The sequence below is a fragment of the Bison bison genome, unplaced genomic scaffold, assembly GCF_000754665.1.
Source record: "Bison bison bison isolate TAMUID 2011002044 unplaced genomic scaffold, Bison_UMD1.0 scf7180017864466, whole genome shotgun sequence".
NCBI lineage: Eukaryota > Metazoa > Chordata > Mammalia > Artiodactyla > Bovidae > Bison > Bison bison.
In genome coordinates this window covers 9,543,452-9,570,409 of record NW_011495027.1, presented here as the reverse complement: position 1 = coordinate 9,570,409, position 26,958 = coordinate 9,543,452, and the positions used below count along the sequence as shown (strand labels likewise).

At 40.0% G+C, this 26,958-nt stretch overlaps 1 protein-coding gene across 3 annotated transcripts in view; it reads left to right on the top strand.

Annotated features, from left to right (window-relative positions):
- Window positions 1-17,008, top strand: part of TGFBR3 (transforming growth factor, beta receptor III) — a 210,077-nt gene extending 193,069 nt beyond the window's left edge. For 2 of the 3 annotated variants that reach the window (XM_010860425.1, XM_010860426.1), the window contains 3 exons: window positions 1,102-1,143; window positions 3,444-3,551; window positions 13,571-17,008. In XM_010860425.1, coding sequence (XP_010858727.1) covers window positions 1,102-1,143; window positions 3,444-3,551; window positions 13,571-13,689 — 269 coding nt within the window. In that variant the 3' untranslated portion in view covers window positions 13,690-17,008. The remainder of the gene's footprint in view (window positions 1-1,101; window positions 1,144-3,443; window positions 3,552-13,570) is intronic. The other variant, XM_010860427.1, reaches the window with a different exon arrangement.
- Window positions 17,009-26,958: the final 9,950 nt, after the last annotated feature.

Here is a 26,958-nt window from a genome sequence, read left to right as displayed (position 1 = left end):
GCGTTCTAACTGTCCTTCACTAAGCTTTCTGGTAAAGGCTCTTCTATTCCCGGCCGCACCCTGAGGGTCTGCAGAGGAATAAGATCTAGGCTCTGCCCTGGAGATGGAAAAAATTAAGAGAATTAGATGTGATGTAGCACCTTTATAACAAAAGAGGGAGAGGATGAGTAAAAGTGGGAGAGATTCTCCCTGCTGGGGTGGGTATGGGGCTGTGAGAGAGTCAGAGAACGCCTCCCCTGAAAATGCAAGCAGAGCAGGTCGTGCAGGGAGGGTACTTGAGGGAATGGCTTGCAACTTGTGATGACATGGAACTGCCTGGAGAAGTGGGGGAACTTAACTTCGAGGAGCCCAGCATGGGTGAGGAACAATTAGGAAAGGAGGCTGGAGAGAGGTGGGGAGAGGAAGGCAGATCACTCCATGCCATGCTCGAGAGTTTGGACTTTTTTCCCGTAAATGAAGGGAAACCATTGAATGGTTTAATCAGGGCAATAATATAATCAGCCCTGGACTCTGCAAAAGTCATTCTGGGGGCACATATCGGGGAGGAAACATTTGGGTTGGGTGCAGTAGTGGAGACCAGGAGACCAGTTAGAGAAGCTTTGTAATAATGCAGATGCATGAACAGGAGCTGAACTGTAGGACAGCAATGTTAGGAGGAGGAATAAAGACGCTTTTACAAACTGTATGTTAAAAGACTTTTTGAAAGTGGAATGATATTAAATACACTGGAGAAACATGATACTTAAAGATACTGCATCCTTTTGTAAATAAAGAGAAAAGTATATACACATGTGTGCGTGTGCACACGCATATACACATGCATGAATTATCAGACTCAAATTTCTTAAGTTTAGGTTTTTGCTTTCAGTTTTTCTTCAGGTTAGAGAAAGTATACAATTGATCATTAATGAAGTACAGTGCTTAAAATTTCTGAGTAATCCATGTTACAGTCTTGATACCTAAATAGAATAACTGACAGACTTTTCACAAAATAAGTATTCACAAATAGAAGAATGTCAGCCTCTACTGAGATTTTGATAACCTCTTACTTAGAACTTGGTTTCTCTGTAGAATACATCGTGATTTATGTTTTTGTTTCAGAAACAGGTCCAAGTATTAAGGAACCGATTCCAATTACTCCACGTAAGTCTTTATGCAACTGTTTTGAAATAAAGCCTCCTGGGCTTTTATAAGAATGAGTTGGTTATAGAACATTTGCCAGACCCTGCGTTTTGATAAGGAGACTTCTGCTCTCATTCTCCCTCACCCCTTTTTTCTCATATTTTCTTTTCCCTCCCTGCATTCTCCTTTCTTTTTTCCTCTCTACTGTTGCCATTTTAAAATATGAATTTGTTGACCCATTGGTATGTATCACCTTAATGCAATGTAGTAGCTTCTTAATTTTGGAGAAGTTCATCATTTACCTACCTTTAGTGGATGTAATCTGAAAGACTTAACATAGAGCTATGGGAGTGGTTTGCTTTTTGTATCATCAAGGGTATCTTCCTGCTCAGAGAAGCAGTGCTGAAGGAACTAGTTGCTATACCATTAAGGCAATCACTAGACAAGGGGTGTTGAGAACACTTGGAAGACAAAGAGAGAGAGAGACCAACTGCTACAAAATGATACGTTGAAAATTATCTGGGGCGATTTCATTGCTTATACAGAAGAAAACTCTGACCCAGAAGTGTTTCAGTGACTTCCCCACGGTTATAATTGGCACTGAGGCAGAACTAGAGCCTGGGCTTTCTGGCTGTGCACCCAGAACTCATCTAGATAATGTTGCCTGTGGGGAGAAGCTTTACTTTTTTTCCTCCTTAAGACTTTCCAGATTTAGTCTCCATGGCTAATTCCATCACGTATACATAAGAATTAGCCTGGAGAGTTTATGCTAAATACTTTATAAACCGTTCTATTAAGAGTATTTATTTTAACAATATCATGGAACAGTATTATGAACCCAGAAAGAGACGCAGATGGACACATTCTCCTATACTCCCCTACTCTGATTCTCTTAAATGACACCTCCATCTTTAGCACTTTAGTGTATTTTCACTCAAAACTTTTAATCACGCCCTACTTTTCACCTTAGGCATGAAAAGACATCTTTTAATATCTGTCCTACAGACTAAATTAAATTAGGTTGATGGCTAATTTAATTTTTCCTAGTTCTTACTCCTCCTAGGGGATCCTCAGCCTCTTTGCAAACTCCTTTTGTTTACCCCCTGCCTTCAGAAGATAAGATAATGCTGTCCCATTTTTTAGAAGTTAAATGAACACTAAGGGGCACATGGCTAGAGGAGTAGGAACCAGAACTTGGGAATTTGGATCTTTCAGAATCTTCTCCACAATGTCATACTTTTCCTGAGCCCTTTTGAGTGCTGGGGCTGCTCCAGGGTCACATTTATCTACACATGTATCTTACACTGAAGTGAGTTGAAAGGCAAAGTGAATGAATTTACATAGAGATCAGCTGGAGTCACTTCTGACTGGAGAGGAGCACAGAAACAGTGTTGAAGTAACAGAGGGATCCTGTACTTTAATTTTTTTTTTTAAAGAGAAACTTTAGAAATTTTATTCCACTGAAAACCTGTCTCTCTTAGAAACTGATCTTTGCTTTTTATAAGTGATTCAAAGTAATTCTCTTAAACGAAAGGAAATGTTCTGTATCTGTGGCCTGGAATTAATTTCAAATGTAAAAATCTTTGCCAAATTGATTCTACTTATATGTTTTGCTAACCATAAAATTGTTAACCCACTCCCCGCTGAGGAGTATTTCTGTTCCCCTCATAGAAAGGTCATGGTTGGAAAAGTGTTAAAAAGTAGGTTGTGTTAAATGACACAATAGGTAATTATTGAGATGGAAGGTTTAAATGTGAGATCAGTGAAAGTTATATTCTACTTTTTCTCCTTCTCACCACTTTCCTTCCTGTTATCTTTCATGTTTTAAATGTTCATGGAAGTATATTTGTAAAGTATTTGGCTTGTGGTTTTTGTGTAGTGTCTCATTGTATTTTGTGTAGGGTCTCAATGTTCAATGAATAAGAAGCCAGATTTTGATAATGGAAGTTTACCTTATTTTCCCAAGCATCTTGAGCTTTGACTTTCAAGCCCCTTTACTGTTCAAATAGTATGTCCTCAGACTGAGGCAATGAACCACAAGCCTAAGTTTTACAGAGTTGACAAATCTGACTTTTTAGTAAATTTGATGCTCAAAGTAAGTTGCAAACTGAAGGTGTCTTGGAAATCTGAGAATTTCATTTTTCTTTTGAGAAAATATTTGCAAGTTACAAATATAGTGTATTTTGTTGGAATCCACTTTTTATCCTCAGAGTTTGTTAGTTGGTTCTCAGCCTTTCTGATAATACTTGCGAAACAAATATAAAATTGTAGCGTGTGATGCTGATTCACTCAAAGTCTGCATTGGTTTCTTATCATTATAGAGATTTTCCATGGTCTGGACACCCTAACCGTGATGGGCATCGCGTTCGCAGCCTTTGTGATTGGAGCGCTGCTGACGGGGGCCTTGTGGTACATCTATTCTCACACAGGTGAGTGTGGCTGCTGCCTGTCAGATGGTGCACATCCTGTGTGCCTCGCACACTGCAGACCTTTGGTGTTTCTCTGCATGGATGAGTGGATGAAATAATGAACAAAAGAGAGAGAGAGTTCATTCCCACCATTTTCACATGTATGTATTTGGCATGAACTGGGTTTTGTAAAACTATAATTTGTTTTAAGCAGTTGTGGAAAAGGAGTGTTTAAACTACGTTAATTGTATTTGAGATGTTGCTGAAGTTTAGCTTCTAATAAAACTATTTTGTGGTTAGGACTTAATTAAAGTTAATGTAGACAAACCGGAAACATAAACCATTCACCCAAAGCTGAGGACTTCAGAATAGACATATAAATGGACAGGAAGTAAGCGAGGAAGCCAAGATTTTATTACCACATCTGCTAAGATGCTGAGCACTGTCCACCAGAGGCCCTAATCAATGGCTTAAACCAGAATTTCTCAACCTTTTTTAAACCCATACCATCTCTTCTTTGATAAACACTGAATTCTCTTCTCTTGAAAGTTATTTAAAAATTTAAAGTGTTTTTTCATGAATTGTAAATAGAAATAGTAAAACAAAGCAGTTTGTTTTCAAGTTATGTTCTTCCACCCCTAAAAATTATCATGTGCCTTTTTTCCTGACCCTTACCCCCGAGTCCCAAGGTAGAAACATTCTGGCCTGAACAGAAAGAAAACTTGTTCTGACCCCAAGACAGAATGCAAGCCAGGCTTGGGGTGTCTGTAGTGCAAGAGGAAGGAACAAATGGATTGCTGATTCATAACATCTTTCTTAGGTTCCTTGTAAATATGGGAAGGAAAGACATGCATTTTGAGACATGTCTAGCAACCTAGTTGGTATTGTCTGTTTTTGTATGCTTATTTACGCTGTGAACCTGGATAAGGTGCTGAATTGATCAGTCAGATAGTGGCAGGCACAGACTTTCTGTTTAGAGTTTCATTTATTTTCCATTGAACCAGTGCATGCCACCATCTTTGGCCTTACCTTGGGCTGTCTAACTGGCCAAGCTGAAGCAATGACTGCTTTCAAGGAAAGAGAAGTATGGAAGGGTGTTTTGAGAAGTCATATCTTAATCCTCATCAGAATCTTCCCTTCAAATACTGCATTCTCTGAGTTATTTTAAATTATGGCAGAAGAAGCAGAATGAACCCTATGGTGCCAAGCATAGGAAAGTCACACAGTCCAAAGCAAATTTTAGGAGTTTAATAGTAGGGCTTTAAGTCCTTAGATTATTGTTGCTAATCAACAATCTTTGAGTGAAGCCAGTTACTCTTAAACAGTGTGGGTTATATGCGATTATTTTTATAAAGAGTAAATACTGCTGTCGTGATCCATGGTTGGTAGAATCTGCGGATGCAGAAGAATTTGGGATGCAGAAGGCAGACTATCAGTTATATGCAGATTAAGCCCCACGTTGTCCAAGGGTCGACTGTCTGTTTCATGTGAGCAAAAGGAAATAAATCTGTTAAGTGTTAGACTGAGGATATATGGACATCTGTGAATCCATTTAGGAATGTTGTTCTTCATGAATAGCTTACACAAGCAGTGGAAGGACAATGTTTAGCAGAGGAGCATCTTTGAGTGAATAATTCTGTTACAGGAGTACTAACACATCCAAATCTCAGACTCACAGTTCTTTGCAACTTTCCCCATTCTCCTGCATGGCTGTAAGTTCTAGAGTTCTTGGCAGCTTATGCTATATATATTAGGAATGAACTTGAAAGTACTCCAAGAAGACTCTGTAGCCCTGAAGATTTCTACAAGGTAGTCACCCACAGATGCTTACCACATACCTGCTGATCATGACTGGCCTTGGTAATAGAGCTACACTCCCAAATTCTGAAGTCTGATCTCAGGCCAGGAGGGCCAGGAAGCCAGCTAGAAGCAAAAAAGGGCAACCAAATGGTGTCACTGTGGGAACAAACCCCACTGAATTCCCTCTGATAATCCCAGGTTCTTGTCCACAGATATACTGACCTGGGAAAGAGCAAAACCTGGCTTTATGACATGCATTGCTGCTGCTCATTGAATTCTGAGATGTGTTGTTAACGTTCCCTTCTCCCCAAAAACAGAGACTTAAGGAGTTTTAAAGTTTTGTTAATATAGAAATAGATTTATAAGTAGATTTAAAAACAAAAATCCAAAGCCCTTCCTGTGATGGTTTCCAGCAAAATAAATTAGGCTCATTTGGAAGCTGAAAGGCTTTATAGACACTTAGACTCTAAACTCTAGTCATTTGGATTCTAAACCTGTTAGCATCACAGCTTGAAATGGCTTTTTATTAAAAGCTGTAGCCTCTGGTTCACTTTAAAGACCACTCCTAAGGAATACCAGCATCACACAAAAAAGAAAGACTTACTGCAGGACCAAGTGGTAGTTTCCTATTGAGAACTCTCTTTGTTTATTACCTGGATCAGCCAGCAGCAAATTTAGATGAAAAGATCATAATGCGGTGGCCAATGGAAAGATGTGTCTATACAAACACTGACTCAGTCCATTCAATTTCCACAATAATCTAAGCTGTGGAACTCAGGCCTTATATGGTATATTTGGGGGTTCAGGCAACATCTGCCTCTGTGGCTAAAATAGTGCTCAGCTTAGATATTTCCCTTTGTGCTTTCCACTCTGCAGCACAGAGCACAGAACCAAGCCTTAGGTTTGAACTGTGATCTACTTACATACATGGAATGCATGTGAGTCCAAAAAATCTGTATCCCTGCTTTTATCATATGACAGCTTTCGGTATAATAATGGATACTTCTGAAAGCTATATTCACTGTTTGGAAAACCCCATTCCTAAAACTTACATTCTCCACTAAGATAGTGCAGAGAGGAGGGGCAGTGAGGGTGGAAATGGTGCTGGAATGGAGTCACAGAATCTTCGTGCTCCTGGGGACCTAACAGGGTCAGAGTCCCAAAACTGACTCATGAAGGTCCCAAAAGTTGTGTGCAATATTATATCTGTTTTTGTTTTTGTTTTTGTTTTTAAGGAGAGGAGCAAAAGCATTTATTTCTATTTTTCAGTAAACTTTTTAGCTTTATCACAACATGTACATAGTTTAAAGGCCAAAATCATCCTCCAAATAGAATTATACTGGTATACGACTTAGCAACTAAACCATCACCATGAATTTGTCTGTTGACTCTTCCAGTTGTCTCAATCTCCTTTTACACATACACGGTCAAACATCAGGTATTCTACTGACTCATTTTCCTCAATACTTTTGAGTTGTAGATGTCCTGGGTTCTGGCTCCTGTGTCTTCCTCCTTTGTTTAATGGGAACATAAGAGAGAAATGTTTTTCACATGTGTGAAAATAGCATTTGCATGTCTGAAAATATCCTCATTTTATATAAACACTAATAGATAGTTTGCCACGGTATAGAATTTTAGACTTCAAGTGTTTTTTCTTCAGAATTTTGAAAGCACACCTCACTGACTTTTAGCTCTGAAGATTGCTTTTGGGAAATTCAAAGTCATTCAGATTTCTAATCTTTTATTTTTTTTCTTTCTGGAAGAAACTTTACAATGATAGTGCTTGATGTAGGTGTATTTTCATTCATTATGCTGGGCATTAATTGAGGCCTTTCAGTCTAGAAACTATGTCCTTTACTGTTGAGATTTTTTAGAATTATTTATTTTTTCTTGCCCATGTTTTTTTTTTTTGGTTCTCTTATTCTAGAAATCTTCTTACTTCAGAGTTGAACTTCTTGAATTGTGCTGTAATTCTCCTTTTCTGTTTTCCATACTTTTCGTTTCTTTTCTAGGAGATTTCTTCATTTTTATCTTTTAGTTTCTTATTGCATTTTTATTTTTATTTTTTTTAAGTACCAAGGATCTTTATTCTTAGGTCTGATATTTAATCTGTGGCTGTAGATAATATGTCACTATTTAGAGAATAAAAGGTCCCATTATCTTCATTCAAGTCTTCAGCCACAAAGTTACACCTTATTCTCATACAAGATAAGGGTTGGTAGGGGATTAAGGAGGTACACTGAGGATAAAAGCAAAAGGGAACAAACACTTTTACAAGCATATCGTCCCAGTTACCGTGAAGGTTACGTTTCAGGTTAATTTACAAAAGTAGTGACAGAACCATGATTTCAGTGAAAATCAACACGTTATACCTTTTAAAAAACCAGAAATACTACGTCAGGCAAGCATGCTAAATTCAGAGTATAAAAAAACGCAAGGGCTGGCTGCCCAAACAGGTATTTCCCTCAGAAAGAGGGATTTGAAAATGCTGCACAGAACCAAAGGAATTAGAAGCTGAATTAGCACACCCATTTCCTCAGTTTATATATGAGGCAAGTGGGCAGACATTAACTGGTAAAGCTTACTCAGCCAGATTAAGAATGTATAGACATCCAATTCCTGGTGCCATCTGCAACTACATGTATCTAAAATACAAGGAGGTAAATATCCAGAACACATCAAACCCACTGATTTAAAGAAAACATTTCAAGGGAGGGGGTGAAGTTGTTATTATAGCATAGCAGCACATTACACATATTTAAGAGATTAAATGGAAAGAAATAATCTCTTAATGCTCAGTTTTGATCAATACAAGTTTCCAGCCAACTTTCTGATGTAGAGCAAAACAAGTATATTCTTCAGTTTTCTTCTACATTTTTGGGGGCCTATCTTTCAAAACTGAGCACCGGGTATTTTTAATGTAAGTAATGGGATGTTATATGTACATTCTAATCACACATTTTTAAGAATAAACAAAATGCATATTTCAGTAATTCATAGTGTATTTATAAAATGAAAAGCTCTCTATCAAAATATACTTTTCACTGGGAAAAATAAATAAAACAGACAAATGGATCTACACAAAGTAAAAATTAACTTTGGTAGACTTCACTGTGGAGGACAGTCCATAACAAGCTTATCTGCCATTACTCCCCCAGAGCCGATCATCTTCTGAGTTAAGATTTTAAAAATGTTTTAATTGAGATCATTATGTTGACATTTGTTTCTCATTCCACATCATCTTCAGCCAAGCTCTGAGCACTTACAATTCTCTGACTAATTGTTGGGAGCTTAGTCAGAAGCATCTGGAATACTGGTGGTGGAAGAGTTTGTTGCAATACTTGCAGTAACTGCTGTGGCTGTCCACACACAGCAATCGCGTTTGTCAGATGGTCCACACCCTTCTCATATTCACCTTGAGCTAGTAATTCTTCACCAAGCTGTATTTCTTCTAGAAAGAATTTCTGAACGGCTTCAGCATATTTAAGGTCAGGTAACTTGGAAAGCCCAGCTCTCTCCTTGGCAAGCTTCTGTTTCTTTCTTCATTCTCAGAGCCTGTTCTTGAAGTTGGGGTTACTCCGTCTCTTGTGGTCGAAGTCTTATTGCATTTTTAATATTGCCTTCAAGTTTGTTAATTCCAAGAAGTTTTTCCCATGAATTAAAGAAACATGTCCTACTCTTGTCTTATGGGTACAATATCTTATCTCTCTGAGAATATTAATATAGAATTATTTAAGAATAGGGAAGTTCTGAGCTTGTGGGTGGAACATATTGATTTTGAACTTTACTTAGGGTGATCTAGCTGGGCCTTTTATTGAGGAACTCCTGATATCACATTTTTGGATCTTTCCTCTTGAGTTCGTCATGTTTTCTGTGAAACAGGTTTTCCTATTTCCTTCTTGGAGGTTATAGATCAGGCTGTCAACATTCTGGGGGTCACAACATTCAGCATGTAGGCGTTAATTTTGTTCTCCTCTGTCATTGTGTTTCTCTACCCTCAATTGTGCTGGTGTTGGTCGTTCCCAGAACCCTAGTTTCATTCTCTTCAGAGAGTAAACTTCTGTTTAACAGGCTTCTGTTCAACAATCCTTAGTTGAATACACTGTGTGTATTCTTAAAGCAGAAGTCAAACACATACCCAGGTCCACCTGAATCATGTCTTTTACTTAGGAGTGTTTCTGGAGGCTTCAGATACTTCTAGAAGTCTGAAGTTTCTCCATGCTTCCAAATGTAATTCAGAAACAGCAAGAAGATCAGCAAAAGTGTGACTAAAGTTGGAGGCAAGAGGCTAAGTTACAGGGATCAGAAAGATGCAGGTGGAATAGATGGAAACTCTGTATGACTGGAAAGAAGGCAGGATCCACTCTTTTCACCCAAGTGCTCGGGTTGAGTTCAAATAAGATGCCCATGGAAAACCAAAGTGCAAGTGTGAAACAGGCTGGTCACATTGCAGTAATATTGAAAGAAAGTGGGAAGCAGAATATTTTGAAAGATTTTGCTTCCTTCCTTGGAACATTTCTCCCTTTCTCCATAACTTATAACAACATCTAATTCACCCCTCCTGCAAAGTTTTGCCTGCAAAAGTAAAGTCTTTTAGCTTGAAAAAGGAGGGGCAATTTTTGAAAATGGTGAATAGTGATGGAAAGCTTCTCTAAAGGTTGGTCTAGTTCAGTATCCTTACTAGAGTGAGTTTGTGAAATAGTTACAATTAGGATATCAAGAGATTGAGACAATTGGTACAAAACTGCAACGAACACATAGGCCTAAGAGGGAAATATCTTTGTTTTCTCTGCACTGTCAAGTAATGTTGAGTATGAGTCACCCCCAGGCACATGGTCTTCAATCCAGTGCTTAAATATCTCCTAAGAAAGAAATTCCACAAATTCCCACTATAACTAGCCAGTCCTCAGAATGAGCAAGTTCCCTTCTGTGTGACCTAAATCTCTATCACTGCCATTTAAACTCATTTCCTCATGTTCTGCCCTCCAGGGAGATAAAGAACACCTGTCTGCTCCTCTCAGTAATGATTCTCTGTGGCCAGTGTTTGCAAACTATCTGCCTTGGGCTAAATAATCGAGATTCCTCTCACTTTTCTTTAAAATTCTTCTATTCTTTTTTCCCCATAGGGCTTCTCTGTGTTATTCACATCTTAAAGTTTCTCCCCTAGGACCTGCCATACTAAAAACACAGGGATAAGAATCCAGTTGTAAACTGCCAAAAAGTGGCAGGAAATCAGATCTGAACAGCTCCATGTTAAACTGAAGAAAGGAAACAGGTTATCCCTTAAAATATGTTTTTTTCTGTTTCTAAGGACATCTCTGGCAATATCGAGGCTTAGCCGCAGCCTAATACGTGAGCTGAGTGGGATGAATCCTTGTTGTAACACACCCTTTTCCTGAGGACAACATGTGCCAGATGTGTCTTTTCCCTACTCACTCTCCTTCCCAAGGGTCTCTTCCTCCGTGGTTTGAGATTTTAGGGGCAAAGCATGAAGACTAAACACATTTCTTCTGATGGCCAAGTTTGAAATCCATGGTCAGGGGGCCTTCCTTGAACTTGCATTCGCTAAGCGGGCCTGCTCTGCATAGCCCTGCAGTCCTCACTGCCCGTCTTCTCCAGAAGGAAGCTGGTTGTATTTGTCACCCAAGGGATATTCTGAAGAAAGTCAATGCTCCAAGACATCAGAGGTCACTGTGCTAGAGAGCAGAAAACCAAAGGACACATCTCGGAAAACCTAAGGGACTCTGTTGGCTTTTTAAGCAGAAACATCTGCACGTTAAACTTTTGTTTCTCGTGGTGAATTTTTCTGTAGTGCCACTTGCATCTGACAGTGAGAAAACTTCTCTTGATTTCTCAAAAGGTAAAAGTTTTTTAACAACTTGGTTATGATGAGAAATCTCTCATCTTACATGTGAAAATAGACCCAGGGCTAGAAGGGATAGTCTAAAGAGGATGTTTTCAACATTTCCAAGCAGATTGTCAGACAAAGATTCTCCTTGGCACACTGTTGGCTCAAAGCCAGGGGATTATTGGGTTAAGTTGACTTGTCCACCCTGGTGAAATGGATCCTGCAATCTTGAGTATAGGGGACTTCTTTGTTTTGTTTTGCTTGGGGTTTCATTTTGGACAGTGTTTTGTATCAGCAGCACAAGAGTTTCCAAAACTCTGGAAGTTGAAAGACCTTTTAATGGGTAATGATTAAAATAAACTGACATGGCAACAAATTGTATTTGGCAAATAGACATCGGAAAGCAAATATTCAGACTTCCTGGGCAGGGCGTAGTACTGGCACTTTTCCTGAATGTGACTAATCATGCACATGTTGCATGTGGGATGAGACAGACTTGTTCACTGTCAGTAGGACAAGCCAAGGCCTTCTTGCTGATTTAGCCGCTATCAGGCCAAACAAACGAAGCCCAGGTGAGCCAAAGTGGGGAGGGTGGTGTGTTGACTTACCTCCTGCTTTTCTGATGTATCCTTTATTTAAATGGGGAAGAGGTATTTTTAAAATGTCCTTCACAACAGTCACATTAGTCCTGCTAATTGATAACAATGAGACTGGGTGTGGATCCACATGTGGGTTGGCAGGGGGCTGAATTTTTCAAGTTGATCACGAGTTGTTCCAGTCTCTAGAGGTTTGGGGCTTTTTTTTTTTTTTTGATAGACATAAGAATTCAGAATAGCTAACAGATTTAATTTCCTTTTAGAAAGAAAGTTCCCACTCTGGGGAAAGTGGATTTCTGGCAGAAAGTCACTGTCATTGAGGCAAACGTCCCCGCCTTTAATTAAATGCACACAAGAAGGGTAGAGGGCAGCGCTGGAAAGGGTCCAAAATATAGATTGCCAAAAAAGAAGAAGAATGAAAATACAGTGTTTCTCTGCCTCTGAGAAATATTGACCCAGAATTCCCTCTCCATCCCTCCAATCCCAGAAGAATAGATAATCAGAGAAAATATAGCATGGGCCAAATATGCAACAAGCATGTGAAGACCCAGAGGTTGAAGCCTCAATGTGTGTCACTGGGTGGTTCCTAAATGGGTGACAGGGAAAGCTGTACCACACAAGCTGCTTCTCTGTTTTGTGCAACTGCTGTTTTGGCAGAGGTTTTTGAGGAGTAAAGGGCCGAGTTCCTGTGCTTGGAGGGCAGAGCCTTTGCTGGTGTGTTTTGTTTTAACGAAGAGGCCAGAGGGTTGCTTATCTCCGGCAGAGAGCTGTGTATTTCAGGCCGACAGGAAAGAGGAGGCTCACTCATAAACAGACCTGGCCCTCTGGGGCTTCCCACATTGGAGCGGGGAGACCACTGACCAGAAGTTTATGAAGTTTATGCTTTGACTTTTCAAAGAAAATGCTGTGTTTGTCATCGGAGAGCCTTGATTGCTTTTCCCTACCTAGAGCCATTTTTTTGAGGGCTGCTCTGAGGCCAGTTTTGTTGAAGAAAAGATAGCTCTAGAGCTCTTTGCTGTGCTAAATGCAAACCATGTGTGTGACCCAAGGTCTCCTCCCTCCCCACAGTCCTGTCACTTGGCGCAAGGAATGGGCTTAGCTAAAATGCAGTGGGGTGTGTGATGAAAAGTAGGGCACTTGATGTGTGAGGGGATACTCCGGCTGCAAACCTCAGGATGGAGGGGGTGTTCCTGGCAGCTGCCGTCCCTTGTGCAACAGCTAAACCCCTTCTTCAAAAGGTTTTTCGGAGCACCAGGTCTTCCCACCTCCATTTCTCAGGTGTGGGTCCTGTGCTCGTCACACAGCACTCTCTGCTACAGCTAGGGCGAAACCTCGGCATCACCACCCCTATTTTGACCAGGTGTATTCAGAAAAAGGCCTCCAGATTGCCAAGGTGATCTCATTACAGTTTAAAGGTCTCGTTCTCCAAACCCTCTGATACTTTTATGAGAGGAGATGTTCTCTGAATACAGGTGCTGGTCAGTTGGATCACACAGTACAGGTGACGGTAGTTTCTTCAAAGGTTGTAGGTGCTGAAATCCTGGGCATTCATCCTCAACTATTAAGGGGTCTTTGCCCCTATTAACTGTCTGTCAATCACCTTGAAAACATTCTTTTTTCCCTGTGCAAGGGGCTTTAAAAACAAAACAAAACGGCAACAAGCAGAAACAGCATCATGATGGGAGGCCTCCTGATCTAGCTGCTCTGCCCATGGTTGAAAAGAGCCCCAGATGAAATGGTCTTTTCAGAAATGCATACATGTAACATGCGTCTATCCTTTTCTGTACTGACTGCAGGAGAGACAGCAGGAAGGCAGCAAGTGCCCACGTCCCCGCCAGCTTCAGAGAACAGCAGCGCAGCCCACAGCATTGGCAGCACGCAGAGCACACCCTGCTCCAGCAGCAGCACAGCCTAGCCTGCCCCGCCCGCCACCAGGGCAGGCCTGGGGCCACACCTGTGTCCAGATTCCAGGCCCAGAAGGCTCAACTGCGGTTCCCTTGTAAAGAGAGTGAATTTCAGTGTAACCGTCACCTGTCGTGTTCACCCCCACCCAGGGCTGACATACTCGGGCCCCCTGGACTTCTGTAACACACTAGATTCATGTGAGAAAGCTAAGGTGGTGGCCTTCTCCACCAGCCCCTCACAGGCTTAGGGGTTTTCAATGTGAAACACATGCCAGTTTTTAAAATGCTGCTTTGTCCAGGTAAGAACATCCATAATTTGAAGCCCTGCCTCTTACCCAGATACAAGGAGTTGGTAAAAGGAATAACCAGATAGCAGAGCCAGTGAGGAGATGTGGCCAAAGATTATTTTCTAACCGAACCAAGATGTAAAACAAAAGAAATGCTTCAGGACTTTCTAAGTGTGTTCCTCCATGTCTAATTTGCACCTTCAGGATGCACACTTCTCACCTTGCTGCCACACTTGTGGGACCGCTGTGTCAGCTTGATGGGTGCTCCCCTCGTGGACTGCATCCTGACACACATCAAGGCAACATTCCTTCTTGTGCCCTGGGCCAAAACCAGTGCTGAGTTCCTTATCAGCTTCCTCCTTCCCCCCAGGCTCACACACCAACTGCAAAAATGTCTTAATGCAAAGTTCGTATTTCTTTATAAGCATATAGAAATTGAAAATGGCCAAAATCTGGGACTGCAGATTCCTGCTCATTTATGACACTGTGCTCTACTAAATTAATGTGTAAACAGGGGCAAAATTCTCTTGTAAAGCTCAGGAGGGATTTGCACAGTGATATATACACCAGTACATGTATATTATATGTCATTTGGCACTTTGGTTCTTTCAGTTGAAGAAGAGAAAATTCATTCCTATTTGGACAGTGTCCTACACCTTCAGAGTTGTTTATTCTTAAACATTTTTGGGAGAATTAGTGTTTCCATGCAAAACATGTCAGCCTTTTGAAAAGACTCTTTTGTAAGCACCAGGCTCTTATAAGTTGCAAATGTATGGCAGATTCTTTTGGTTTTCTGTTGGTTATCTGAACAGTGTCACCAATTCTGCCAAGAAAGTGATGAGATATGGAAAAAGGCACTCATTTGGATGCTTTCGTTTTCTTGCCTTAAATATATCACCAAACTCAAAAAGAATTTGAGGTAAATTTTATTAAAATCGAGTATCAATAATATGCCACTTTGCAGCTAAAATAAGCTCAACTGATACCTCTATGTTAAAAAAAACAAACACACACACAAAAACAATGCCAGAGGAAAGCGTCCATGCCAAATCACTTACTACTGAAGATAACTTGATTGCCAGTAAGTATTATTCTTTTACCAGAATTCTCCCAAACAACTCAGAACTCTACAAATAGAACAGGCTAGATTCTACATCTAAAATACTCACAAGCAAATCTAAATGCTCTAAAAATAAGGAAGCTGTGCCTGGTTCTCTGTGAATGGAGCCTTAAGTAGGAAATGTTGGTGTTGCCCGAGACTGGAGGGCAGTGTCTACAAGGCAAAGAGGTGGAGATTGACAGTCATTGTTGCCCCACCATAGAGTCCTGTTCCGATTGATTTGATAGTTATAAACATTCAATCAAGATGATTTTAACCAAAACAGATTGAGGGCTAAGATTTCCAGGCTATCTACATTGATAATTTTGCAGATTTCTACAAATAAAGATAGATTAGAAAAAAAAAATTTTGCCTTCAGTTAACTATATTTTTAACATAAAGGTATCAGCATGGAGGACTTAGATTACGCTACCTGTGTTTGAAAATAATGCGCTTTGCCTAACCTTCAGCAGAATGTATTGTTTTAGCATATTCTATGTATAAAAAAGTTTAAAGATGTCTTCAAAGAAGACTAGAGTCTTTAAGTCACTTATAGCTATATTTTACTACAAAAATCGGTGTATAAAGATATATTTAAGTGTTTTAGATAAATTTAAGTTACTCCATATGAAATGTTTAATTTCAGTTACTGTGAATTCTTTTGATCAGTTCTTTGCTTTTTAAAAATCCCTATCCATCCTGTTAAAAAGAAAATTAACTATTAAGAGGTATTAAAAGATTCAATTCTTAGATGGACAGGGTTTAAAACCTTTTGTAATATATTCAAATGTATATTTTTGAGAGAGATGCTGCATTGCCAATGATTTTATAAATAATTTAAAATTAATTTACAAATTTATGGATGTAAGCCAAGAGATTTTAAAAGAGAAGAAGTCAACCTTTATGTGTTTGGGTCTTACTATCCAGAAGTATTATTCAGATCAAGAAATTCATGTTGATGAAACCTGATCCTGTGTTATTGGAGAGTGAATGTCATTAAGTATTTCTGAAATGTTTCTAAAAAGTGAACATTTAAAAAATACTGTGTTTTCTCCCTAGCTTCCTGTTATAGCATTTCCAATTGCTTCATACTTCACAGTTTTAATGAATACAAAGTATAAGCTCTACTTTATAACACATCCTGTAGGTTTCTTTAAAACTGTTTTTATATTCCAGTTACATTTCTCTATCTGAAAACTCTTTTGTTACTGCTGCAGGTTACACCCTTCATTCTTAGAGGCCATTTTGTTTTGTTTGTTTTATGCTAAAGCTGTTGTTGAAATGCTCTAAATTCCAAGGCAGATTGTCTGTGTAATACCCTACAGCTTTTACCTTGTGGTGTGTACCAGCCAGTACTCTGTATTTGAAAAGTCGGATTCCTTCTGTCAAAGCTGTTTCTATAGCATTTTCTAAACAAAACAAAAGATCTTTTCCTTGTCTGTAATGAGATTGTAAACCCGTTTCCTGTGTGTGTTCTGTAGCGGGCGTGGTTGTGAGTGTGTGTGGGGGTGCGCACCTGCGTGCCGGTCTTTTGTACTGTAACTACCTCATGGTTTGAGTGATGGTTGTACTGCTGATTGTGTTAACAGAGCACATTTTGTTGGGTGACTCGTGCGTGTGATTTTTTCCTGTTTGTTCTAGCTGGGGGTTGTTCATGAAACCAACAGATGTTTTTCTAAAAAGGACTATTATCAGTTTCCAAATACAATACTTCTCTCTTCTGGTTTTTCCTGAATGAGCCTGATTTTGTTGCTGTTTTTCATCTATGAGGGTAAAAAGAGTACCCTGAAAATCCCTGTGGCCAGTTTGAGCACCCCTGTTGTACTCTTTTTCTCTGTTCAACGTGTCAACAATTTTGTGAACATGCTTAGATGTATAGTTTTGATAACCACAGTTTTAAATCCTTTATCTGTGCATAATAAAAAGATATATATCAATTATTAATATGTGTCTTGCTTGGTTATCATTAAATCCTCCCTTCGGGCTGATATAACCCTTGTTCATGGCCTTTCTCCTAAATTTATCATCTGCTACAACTGTGTTGGGGCTTCCCAGGTGGCTCAGTGGTAAAGAACCCACTTGCCAATGCAGGAGATGCAAGAGATGCGGGTTTGATCCCTGGATCAGGAAGATCCCCTGAAGGAAGAAATGTCTACCCACTCCAGTACTCTTGCCTGGGAAATCCCATGGACAGAAGAGGCTGGAGGCTACAGTCCACGGGGTGGCAAGTTGTTGAGGAGGAGGGAGGGGAAGGGCTAAGGCTCACATAGCAGAGGGGAGGGGTGACAGACTGAAGTGGGGCATGGTGGAGCTTCCACTCTTTTCAGGAAAACGTGGCAGGAGACCTGGACGTGGGTGTCAGCCCTGGCATCCATCCAAGGGCTTTCTGTCAATCTCCTGGAGGCATGGAAAGAGAAATAATATGTATTTCGGATCTACTATTTCCATCCCCTCCAAATTCCCCAGTGCTGCTTCCAGCATCCTCTATCAATATGCCATCACCATCTACCAGCTGCCCATGCCAGAAACCTAGGAATCTCTCTAGACTCTTTTTGGCTACCACACCCCCAAATTAATAAATCCAAGCTTATTCTACCTTTGGAATGTCTCTTTCTCCAAACCACTGACTTATTTTTGCTCCTTCTGCTGTTACCCAGCATCCAAGACCCATTATCTCTTAAACTGAATCACTGCACAAGCCCACTCCCTGGCCTGCTCCCCTCTAACCCTCTCTCTCCACCACGCAGCCAAAGGAGCCTTGAGCTGTCTCAAGTCATGTCACTTTCCAGCCTGGAGCCTTTAAGTAATTCCTCTATTTGCCTTCGGAACAAATTTCAACCTCCTTAGCATAGTTGAAAGAGAATAATCTGCTTACTTTCCCACCTACTTCTCTCAGCTCTCTAAAACTCAAGTCCAGTGTGGCATATCCCCAACCAGACGCATTTATATTATGAAAAGAATAGCTTTCTTTTACTATCAGAGATGAAATGATAACACTGAATATATGTTTACAAACTGCACTCCCATATCCCTGCCTTCTCTCCTTTTAAGAATTAGTGATCTGGATGGTTAGAAATGGGCTTCCTGGCTGACTCAGCAGTAAAGAATCCACCAGCAATGCAGGAGCCACAGGAGACATGGGTTCAATCCCTGGGTAGGGAAAATCCGCTGAGAGAGGGAATGCCAACCCATTCCAGTATTCTTGCCTGGAGAATTCCACGGACAGAGGAGACCGGCAGGCTATAGTCCATGGAGTCTCAAAGAATCAGACACGGCTGAAGCAACGTAGCATGCATGCATGGTTAGAAACAGACCCAAAAAGGTATCAAGAACAGAGGGCCAGGCCTCGCATCTCACACAGGTAGGTTGTCCACACAGCAGGAGCCATGAGATGGGCTTAAGCCACATCTCACTCCAGCGAGGTTGGAGTCCCCATTGAAGAGAGTCCAGCCAATGTCCAGTACCCAGAGTGTGCCCTGGAGCCAGCCCTCAGGGGATAAAGGGAGAAATTGATAGCTTACCAATTTTTCTGCTGTTAAACTCTGTATTTGCTAGAGCAGAAAACTAGGTGATCCATAAATGAGCTTCAGAGTGTCTATTAATCACCTGAAATTACATGTAAAGCTTTGCATTGATGTGTCTGGAGTGTTTTTCTGGTTTTGAGTTTCTTTGTTGAAAGTGTCCATAGCCCACTGAAATTTTTTTTTTTTTTTTGCACTCAGTTCAGTCCCTCAGTCGTGTCTGACTCTGTGATCCCATGAATCGCAACACGCCAGGCCTCCCTGTCCATCACCAACTCCTAGAGTTCACCCAAACTCATGTCCATCGAGTTGGTGATGCCATCCAGCCATCTCATCCTCTGTCGTCCCCTTCTCCTCCTGCCCCCAATCCCTCCCAGCATCAGGGTCTTTTCCAGTGAGTCAACTCTTCGCATGAGGTGGCCAAAATATTGGAGTTTCAGCTTTAGCATCAGTCTTTCCAATAAACACCCAGGAGTGATCTCCTTTAGGATGGTCTGGTTGGATCTCCTTGTAGTCCAAGGGACTCTCAAGAGTCTTCTCCAACACCACAGTCCAAGAGCATCAATTCTTCGGTGCTCAGCTTTCTTCACAGTCTAACTCTCACATTCATACATGACCACTGGAAAAACCATAGCCTTGACTAGATGAACCTTTGTTGGCAAAGTAATATCTCTGCTTTTGAATATGCTATCTAGGTTGGTCATAACTTTCCTTCCAAGGAGTAAGCATCTTTTAATTTCATGGCTGCAGTCACCATCTGCAGTGATTTTGGAGCCCAAAAAAATAAAGTTTGACACTGTTTCCACTGTTTCCCCATCTATTTCCCATGAAGTGATGGGAACGGATGCCATAATCTTTGTTTTCTGAATGTTGAGCTTTAAGCCAAATTTTTCACTCTCCTCTTTCACTTTCATCAGGAGGCTTTTTAGTTCCTCTTCACTTTCTGCATATCTGCATATTGATATTTCTCCCGGCAATCTTGATTCCAGCTTGTGTTTCTTCCAGCCCAGCGTTTCTCATGATGTACTCTGCATATAAGTTAAATAAGCAGGGTGACAATATACAGCCTTGACATACTCCTTTTCCTATTTGGAACCAGTCTGTTGTTCCGTGTCCAGTTCTAACTGTTGCTTCCTGACCTGCATATAGGTTTCTCAAGAGCCAGGTCATGTGGTCTGGTATGCCCATCTCTTTCAGAATTTTCCACAGTTTATTGTAATCCACACAGTCAAAGGCTTTGGCATAGTCAATAAAGCAGAAATAGATGTTTTTTCTGGAACTCTCTTGCTTTTTCGACGATCCAGCGGATGTTGGCAATTTGATCTCTGGTTCCTCTGCCTTTTCTAAAACCAGCTTGAACATCTGGAAGTTCATGGTTCATGTATTGCTAAAGCCTGGCTTGGAGAATATTGAGCATTACTTTACTAGCTTGTGAGATGAGTGCAATTGTGCGGTAGTTTGAGCATTCTTTTGCATTGCCTTTCTTTGGAATTGGAATGAAAACTGACCTTTTCCAATCCTGTGGCCACTGCTGAGTTTTCCAAATTTGCTGGCATATTGAGTGCAACACTTTCATAGCATCATCTTTCAGGATTTGAAATAGCTCAACTGGAATTCTATCACCTCCTTATTAGCGTTGTTCTTAGTGATGCTTTCTAAGGCCCACTTGACTTCACATTCCAGGATGTCTGGCTCTTGGTCAGTGATCACACCATTGTGATTATCTGGGTTGTGAAGCTCTTTTCTGCATTGATACACAGTTCTCCTGTGTATTCTTGCCACCTCTTCTTAATATCTTCTGCTTCTGTTAGGTCCATACCATTTCTGTCCTTTATCAGCCCATCTTTGCATGAAATGTTCCCTTGGTATCTCTAATTTTCTTGAAGAGATCTCTAGTCTTTCCCATTCTGTTGTTTCCCTTTATTTCTTTGCATTGATCGCTGAGGAAGGCTTTCTTATCTCTCCTTGCTATTCTTTGGAATTCTGCATTCAGATGCTTATATCTTTCCTTTTCTCCTTTGCTTTTCGCTTCTCTTCTTTTCACAGCTATTTGTAAGGCCTCCTCAGACAGCCATTTTGCTTTTTTGCATTTGTTTTCCATGGGGATGGTCTTGATCCCTGTCTCCTGTACAATGTCACGAACCTCTGTCCATAGTTCATAAGGCACTCTGTCTATAAGATCTAGTATGTATAAATAAACACAAACAATAGACATATGTAACAGAGAAAAAGTACCATGATCCTCAAATTTAGAGACAGTACTGATTTAGTGAATGTGTTCCCAGACATTTCCTTATATTTGTATCAACATGTAAATGTTACTACAATAAATAAGATCTCATTATAACATTTTAACTTGCTTTTTCCACATGGCATATCTTCCTATCAGGCTTCATGAGATGAGTGATGGTTATCGCTTTTGCACTAAACTTTCCTTAAATTGCCAAAGTAAAAGGTGGCCATTAGAGGAAGTGAAATAGAACAAAGTTATTTGTTAATGCTCTTTCCCACCCCCTCTAGTCACTTCCCTGGAAGAACTGATGTTGACAGCCTTTATTTTAGCTCAAACATTGATGCTATGCTATGCTAAGTCACTTCAGTCGTGTCCGACTCTGTGCGACCCCATAGACGGCAGCCCACCAGGCTCCCCCGTCCCTGGGATTCTCCAGGCAAGAACACTGGAGTGGGTTGCCATTTCCTTCTCCAATGCATGAAAGTGAAAAGTGAAAGTGAAGTCGCTCAGTCATGTCCGACTCTTAGCAATTCCATGGACTGCAGCCCACCAGGCTCCTCTGTCCATGGGATTTTCCAGGCAAGAGTACTGGAGTGGGGTGCCATTGCCTTACGTGTTCACAAATAGAGGACATTTTTTCATTTACACTGTGTATATACATACACTGAAACTTTCCTTTTTCATTTAATGTGAACCTCCTTCTAGTTAGTAGATATAGAACAAATTCATGCTTTTTAATGGTTATAGAATATTTCATACAATGAATTCAGCCAATTCAGTGTGATCAACATTTTAGAAATATTGTTTTCAGAGTTTTGCTGAGATACTCTGCTGCAGTTAATATCCTTGTATATGTGTGTGCTGGCATTCTAGCACTTTAAAGGAAAAAAAGTGACAGAACTGCAAAGAGAAACTGACAAATTCATCATCACAGTAGACAACTTTACTATATCATTCTCAATTGTGCATGCTCAGTAACTTCAATCATGTCTAACTCTTGGCAGTCCTTTAGCCCGCCAGGCTCCTCTGTCCATGGGATTCTCCAGGCAAGAATACTGGAGTGGGTTGTCATGCCCTTCTCCAGGGGATCTTCCCAACCTGGGGATCAAACGTGAGTCTCCTGCATCTCCTGCATTGCAGGCAGATTCTTTACCGCTGAGCCACCAGAGAAGCCCATATCATTCTCAGAAGCAGATAAGTAAAAAAGATTTGGATATAGAAGATTTGAACAGTTCAATTAAGCTTGACATACTGGGCATACATAGAATATGTGACCCCAAATTTGAGAACTTTGTACATATGGAATATTTATAAAAATTGACCACTAATAGGCCATAATGGAATTCTCGGCAAATATCAGAGTACTTAGTCATACTGGTCAAGTCCTTTTTCCATAATGCAAATAATTTGGAAATCAATAAGCAAAGAGTAATTTTTAAAAGTTAAATATATTTGGAAATTTAAAAAATGTATTCCTGCTTCAAAGCAGTACCTAGAAATCAGAAAATATATAGAGTTGAAGAATTAAATTACTAAATTCATACATGCAACTGAAGTAGTACTTTATGAGAAATTTATTGGTGAGTAATGAAAGGTTGAAAGTGAAAGAGTATTCAATATTGCAATTAGGAAAAATGTCAAAAAATGAATTATTTTAAAAGACTACCAGAAATAGACAAAATTAAGTAAAAATAAAAGCATGAATTAGGAGTGGAAAAGGACAAATCAGCAGAAACTACAGAGACTGTAATAAATAAGGGTTCACCATAATTTTCTTCTAATAAATTTGAAAACTTAGGTAACTTGGGTAATATATCAGTTAGGGTCCTGTGGGTGAGCAGAAACCACACTGGGTATTTCAATAGAGAGATGTCAATAACAGGAATTAGTTAAGCGGGTGTTGGATGGCTGAAAGGTGAAGAGAAGACACTCAGATAACACAGAGTTAGTAAATGTAGAAATAGTTGCATTCCTGGGACTGGGGATTGTCAGAAGGTGAAATTAGGGGTGATTTGCAGAGTCCTAGTACCCAGGAAGGTAGAGAGGAAAGATGGGAATCTGGGAAACAAAAACTTAGTAAATGGCACAGATGATTTCCTGGAAAAATACAATTTTCTAAAACTACTTCAAGCAGCAACAGAAAATTGAAACAGCATCTTCAACCATTAAGAAAATCAGGGGATTAAAATCTACTCACAACAAAACAGAATTAAAAAAAAATTTTTTTTTAATACTGCTAAGCCCAGGTGTTTTTATGTAGGTTATACCAAGTAGTCAATTGATCATGGATAATGCCAGGATCATAATGGTTATTTTGGGGATGGCACGTCAAAGAGAAAAAGTTTTTAAACTATTAGTGTCTATTACCACATTTCTTTTTCTAAAGTATGTAACAAATCACATTGCTATAGATCTCCCTATCAGCATGGGGCATTCTGAAACAGAGCTTGGCCTCCCAGACTGCACAAGTTTGAATCTAGACTCTGCCATTTGCTAGCTGAGCTATATCCTTAATTTAAATAAATCTACTTCTTAGCATTATCATGAATATTAAATGAGATAATCCACATAAAGTGTTTAGCATATACTAATCACTTAATATCATCTACTATTATTGTTACCAGCATTAGGTTACAATGTTTTAAATTTTGCCAGTCTGATGGTTGATAAATTGTATCTCTTTATTTGAATTTGTATTATCATGGTAACCAGTGAGTTTTAAGTTGTTATAAATGATTGGCCTTTTCCAGATTCTTCTGTATATTTTCATTTCCTTTGCCACTTTTCTACTCAGTTATTTGTTTCTTAATAATTTCCATATTAGGGACATTATATGTTGTATGTTGTGTATGACCAATATTTTTTTTCTAATCCATGATGATCTTTTCTTTCATTCTGTTTATAACGGATATCACCAAGATAAACTGTTTAATTTTTGTGTAATTGAATATGTCTACCTTTTCCTCTTGGGTTCTGGGCTTCCTCTCTTAGGGTTTCTCTAACTCTAGACATACACAAACTCTATTACTTTTATTAATTTGCTTTTCAAATTTAGATCTTTATTATTTTTTGATGGTATGAAGGTAGGGGGTCTATTTTGTTCTCTTCCAGATGATTACTCAATTTTACCAGAGCATTTATTTAAAAGTTCATCCATTCCCCACTAAATTAAGATTTTTGAAAAAGAATGATGGCTATGATTTGCCCTTAGCAGATATTAGAATTTACCATGAAATTTTATAATAAAAATAGTATGACATTAGCATAGGGATAGTTAAATAGATTTCTCAAACAGGCAGAGCATTCAGAAAGAGATCTAATTCATTAACATATGACAACTAGTTGCAGTTGTCATTTGATTCTTTGGATTTTTAAAATATTTATTTATTTGGCTGCATGGAGTCTTAGTTGTGGCACATGGGATCTTTAGTTGCAGCATGTGAGATCTAGTTCCCTGACCAGGGATTGAACCCGGGCCTTCACCACTGGGAGTGTGGAGTCTTAGCCACTGGACCACTAGAGAAGTCCCATTTGATTCTTAAAGGATTCCATGACCCCAAAATGGTTACAAAGTCAAGACCCAAAGTATGAGATATAGGTTGTCCCATTTTCATTGTATGTAACCAAATCTGATTTTATTCCCCTGTTATTTAAAAAATCTAGAGCAAAATTTACCTGAAAAAGAAAAATGTAATTAATGTTAGGTCTACCCTAAGCTTTCTGTGCGGAGAAGGCAATGGCACCCCACTCCAGTACTCTTGCCTTGGAAAATCCCATGGAGGGAGGAGCCTGGTGGTTGCAGTCCATGAGGTCGCTAAGAGTCAGACACGACTGAGTGACTTCGCTTTCACTTTTCACTTTCATGCATTGGAGAAGGAAATGGCAACCCACTCCAGTGTTCTTGCCTGGAGAATCCCAGGGACAGAGGACCCTGGTAGGAGGCTGACTATGGGGTCGCACAGAGTCGGACATGACTGAAGCGACTTAGCAGCAGCAGCAGCAGCAGCAGCAGCAGCAGCAAGCTTTTGTGGGAGTGAGGTTGCCACCTCGCTGGGTCTGGAGGGCAGAACATCAAGCCAAAAGGGATTGTTTTGGATCCTTAAGATCACATGGAGTTTGGTTTTTTTTTAGGCTTTAGACTTGCTTGGGTCCTGTCATGCTTTCTGTTTTCTTATTTTTCCTTTTTGGAATGAGAATTGTGGGGGAGGGAAAAGGTTTTCCCTCTACCCTTCTAAGTTCTTAGCTGAGACCTCTAATAAAAGACATATTAACAAAAGAAAAACAAACAGAAGTTTATTAACATGTATGCCTCATATGTACATGGGAGACTCCCAGGGAAAAATGAGTAATGCAAGGAGGCGGCCTGAATTCAGGGTTAGATACCATCTTAGGGAAAGGAGGGGAAGCAAAATAATTAAATAATTTTTAGAGAAGCAAAATAATTAAATAATTTTTAAGAAAGATAAACGGGCCCTTAGAAGAATATATGAGAGTCTGTGATGATAACGGTTGAGATTGATGTTGACCTCTATTCTCCTTCCCTGTGATGAGTCATCTCCCCTGGTTGATAAAACTCCCAGGGAGAAGATTTACAACAACTGATTTCCTTTTCAGAGAGTCTGTTTTCAGGCAGATAAGAGGGAGAGCAGAGTAAACTTTTTCTCTATTTTAAACTTTTTTTGCTATTTTTCAAAGTGCTTATAGATCAAAACAGTCAGTATACCAAAATTGCATAACTTGGAGTAGTATGACTCCTGAACTTCAACAGACGTGTCTTGGGGTGGCATGTTCTGCTGCCCTTCAGAAGGTCTCTCCTATCCCTGTCCCACTGTTGCATTTTGGAAGCACTTAACTTGTTTGGCTTCACAGGTTCACAGTTGAAGAGGAAGTTACTTCAGGATGAAGTGTACCTACCTCACTGACGATCAGAAAATAATTAGATAAGACTTTGGACTTTAAGGGTGATGTGGGAATGAGTTAAGACTTTGAGGACTGTTGGAACGGTAGAATGTATCTGGCATGCGAGAAAGACGTGATTGGGGTGGCTGGGGGCTGAGTGAAATGCTATGGCCTGAATGTTTGAGTCCTCCCACAATCCATATGTTGAAGCCCTAATTCCTAGGGTGATACTATTTGGAAAGGGGGCCTTTAGGACATAATTAGGTCATGAGGGTGGAGCCCTCATGATGGAATTAGTGCTCATAGAAGAAGAGACAAGAGAGAACTTGCCTTTTCTCTCAGTCCTGTGAGGATACCATGTGAAGACAGCCATCTACCAACCAGGAAGTAGGCTCTCACCAAACACCAGATCTTCTAGTACCTGTTCTTGGACTTCCAGCCTCCCAGAACTGTGAGAAATAAATGTGTGCTGTTTAAGCCATTTATTCTATGGTAGTTGTAGCAGCCCAAGCTAAGAGAGAAATCAATGATTTGCATGATGATTTGCTGCTACTCCTCCTCTTCCTCCTTACACATAAATGTTTATAGAAAAATTAACATTAGCTAATCAAACATCATTTATAAAATATTGATAAAATGGTTTCTTCCAGCCATTTTTGAATGTTATAACAAGTTTGTAAAGTGAAGAAATATTCAGTTCAGTTCAGTTCAGTCACTCAGTCGTGTCCGACTCTTTGCGACCCCATAAATTGCAGCATGCCAGGCCTTCCTGTCCATCACCAATTCCCGGAGTTCACTCAGAGTCACGTCCATCGAGTCAGTGATGCCATCCAGCCATCTCATCCTCTGTCGTCCCCTTCTCCTCCTGCCCCCAATCCCTCCCAGCATCAGAGTCTTTTCCAATGAGTCAACTCTCCACATGAGGTGGCCAAAGTACTGGGGTTTCAGCTTTAGCATCATTCCTTCCAAAGAAATCCCAGGGCTAATCTCCTTCACAATGGACTGGTTGGATCTCCTTGCAGTCCAAGGGACTCTCAAGAGTCTTCTCCAACACCACAGTTCAAAAGCATCAATTCTTCGGCACTCAGCTTTCTTCACAGTCCAACTCTCACATCCATACATGATCACAGGAAAAACCATAGCCTTGACTAGACGAACCTTTGTTGGCAAAGTAATGTCTCTGCTTTTCAATATGCTATCTAGGTTGGTCATAACTTTCCTTCCAAGGAGTAAGCGTCTTT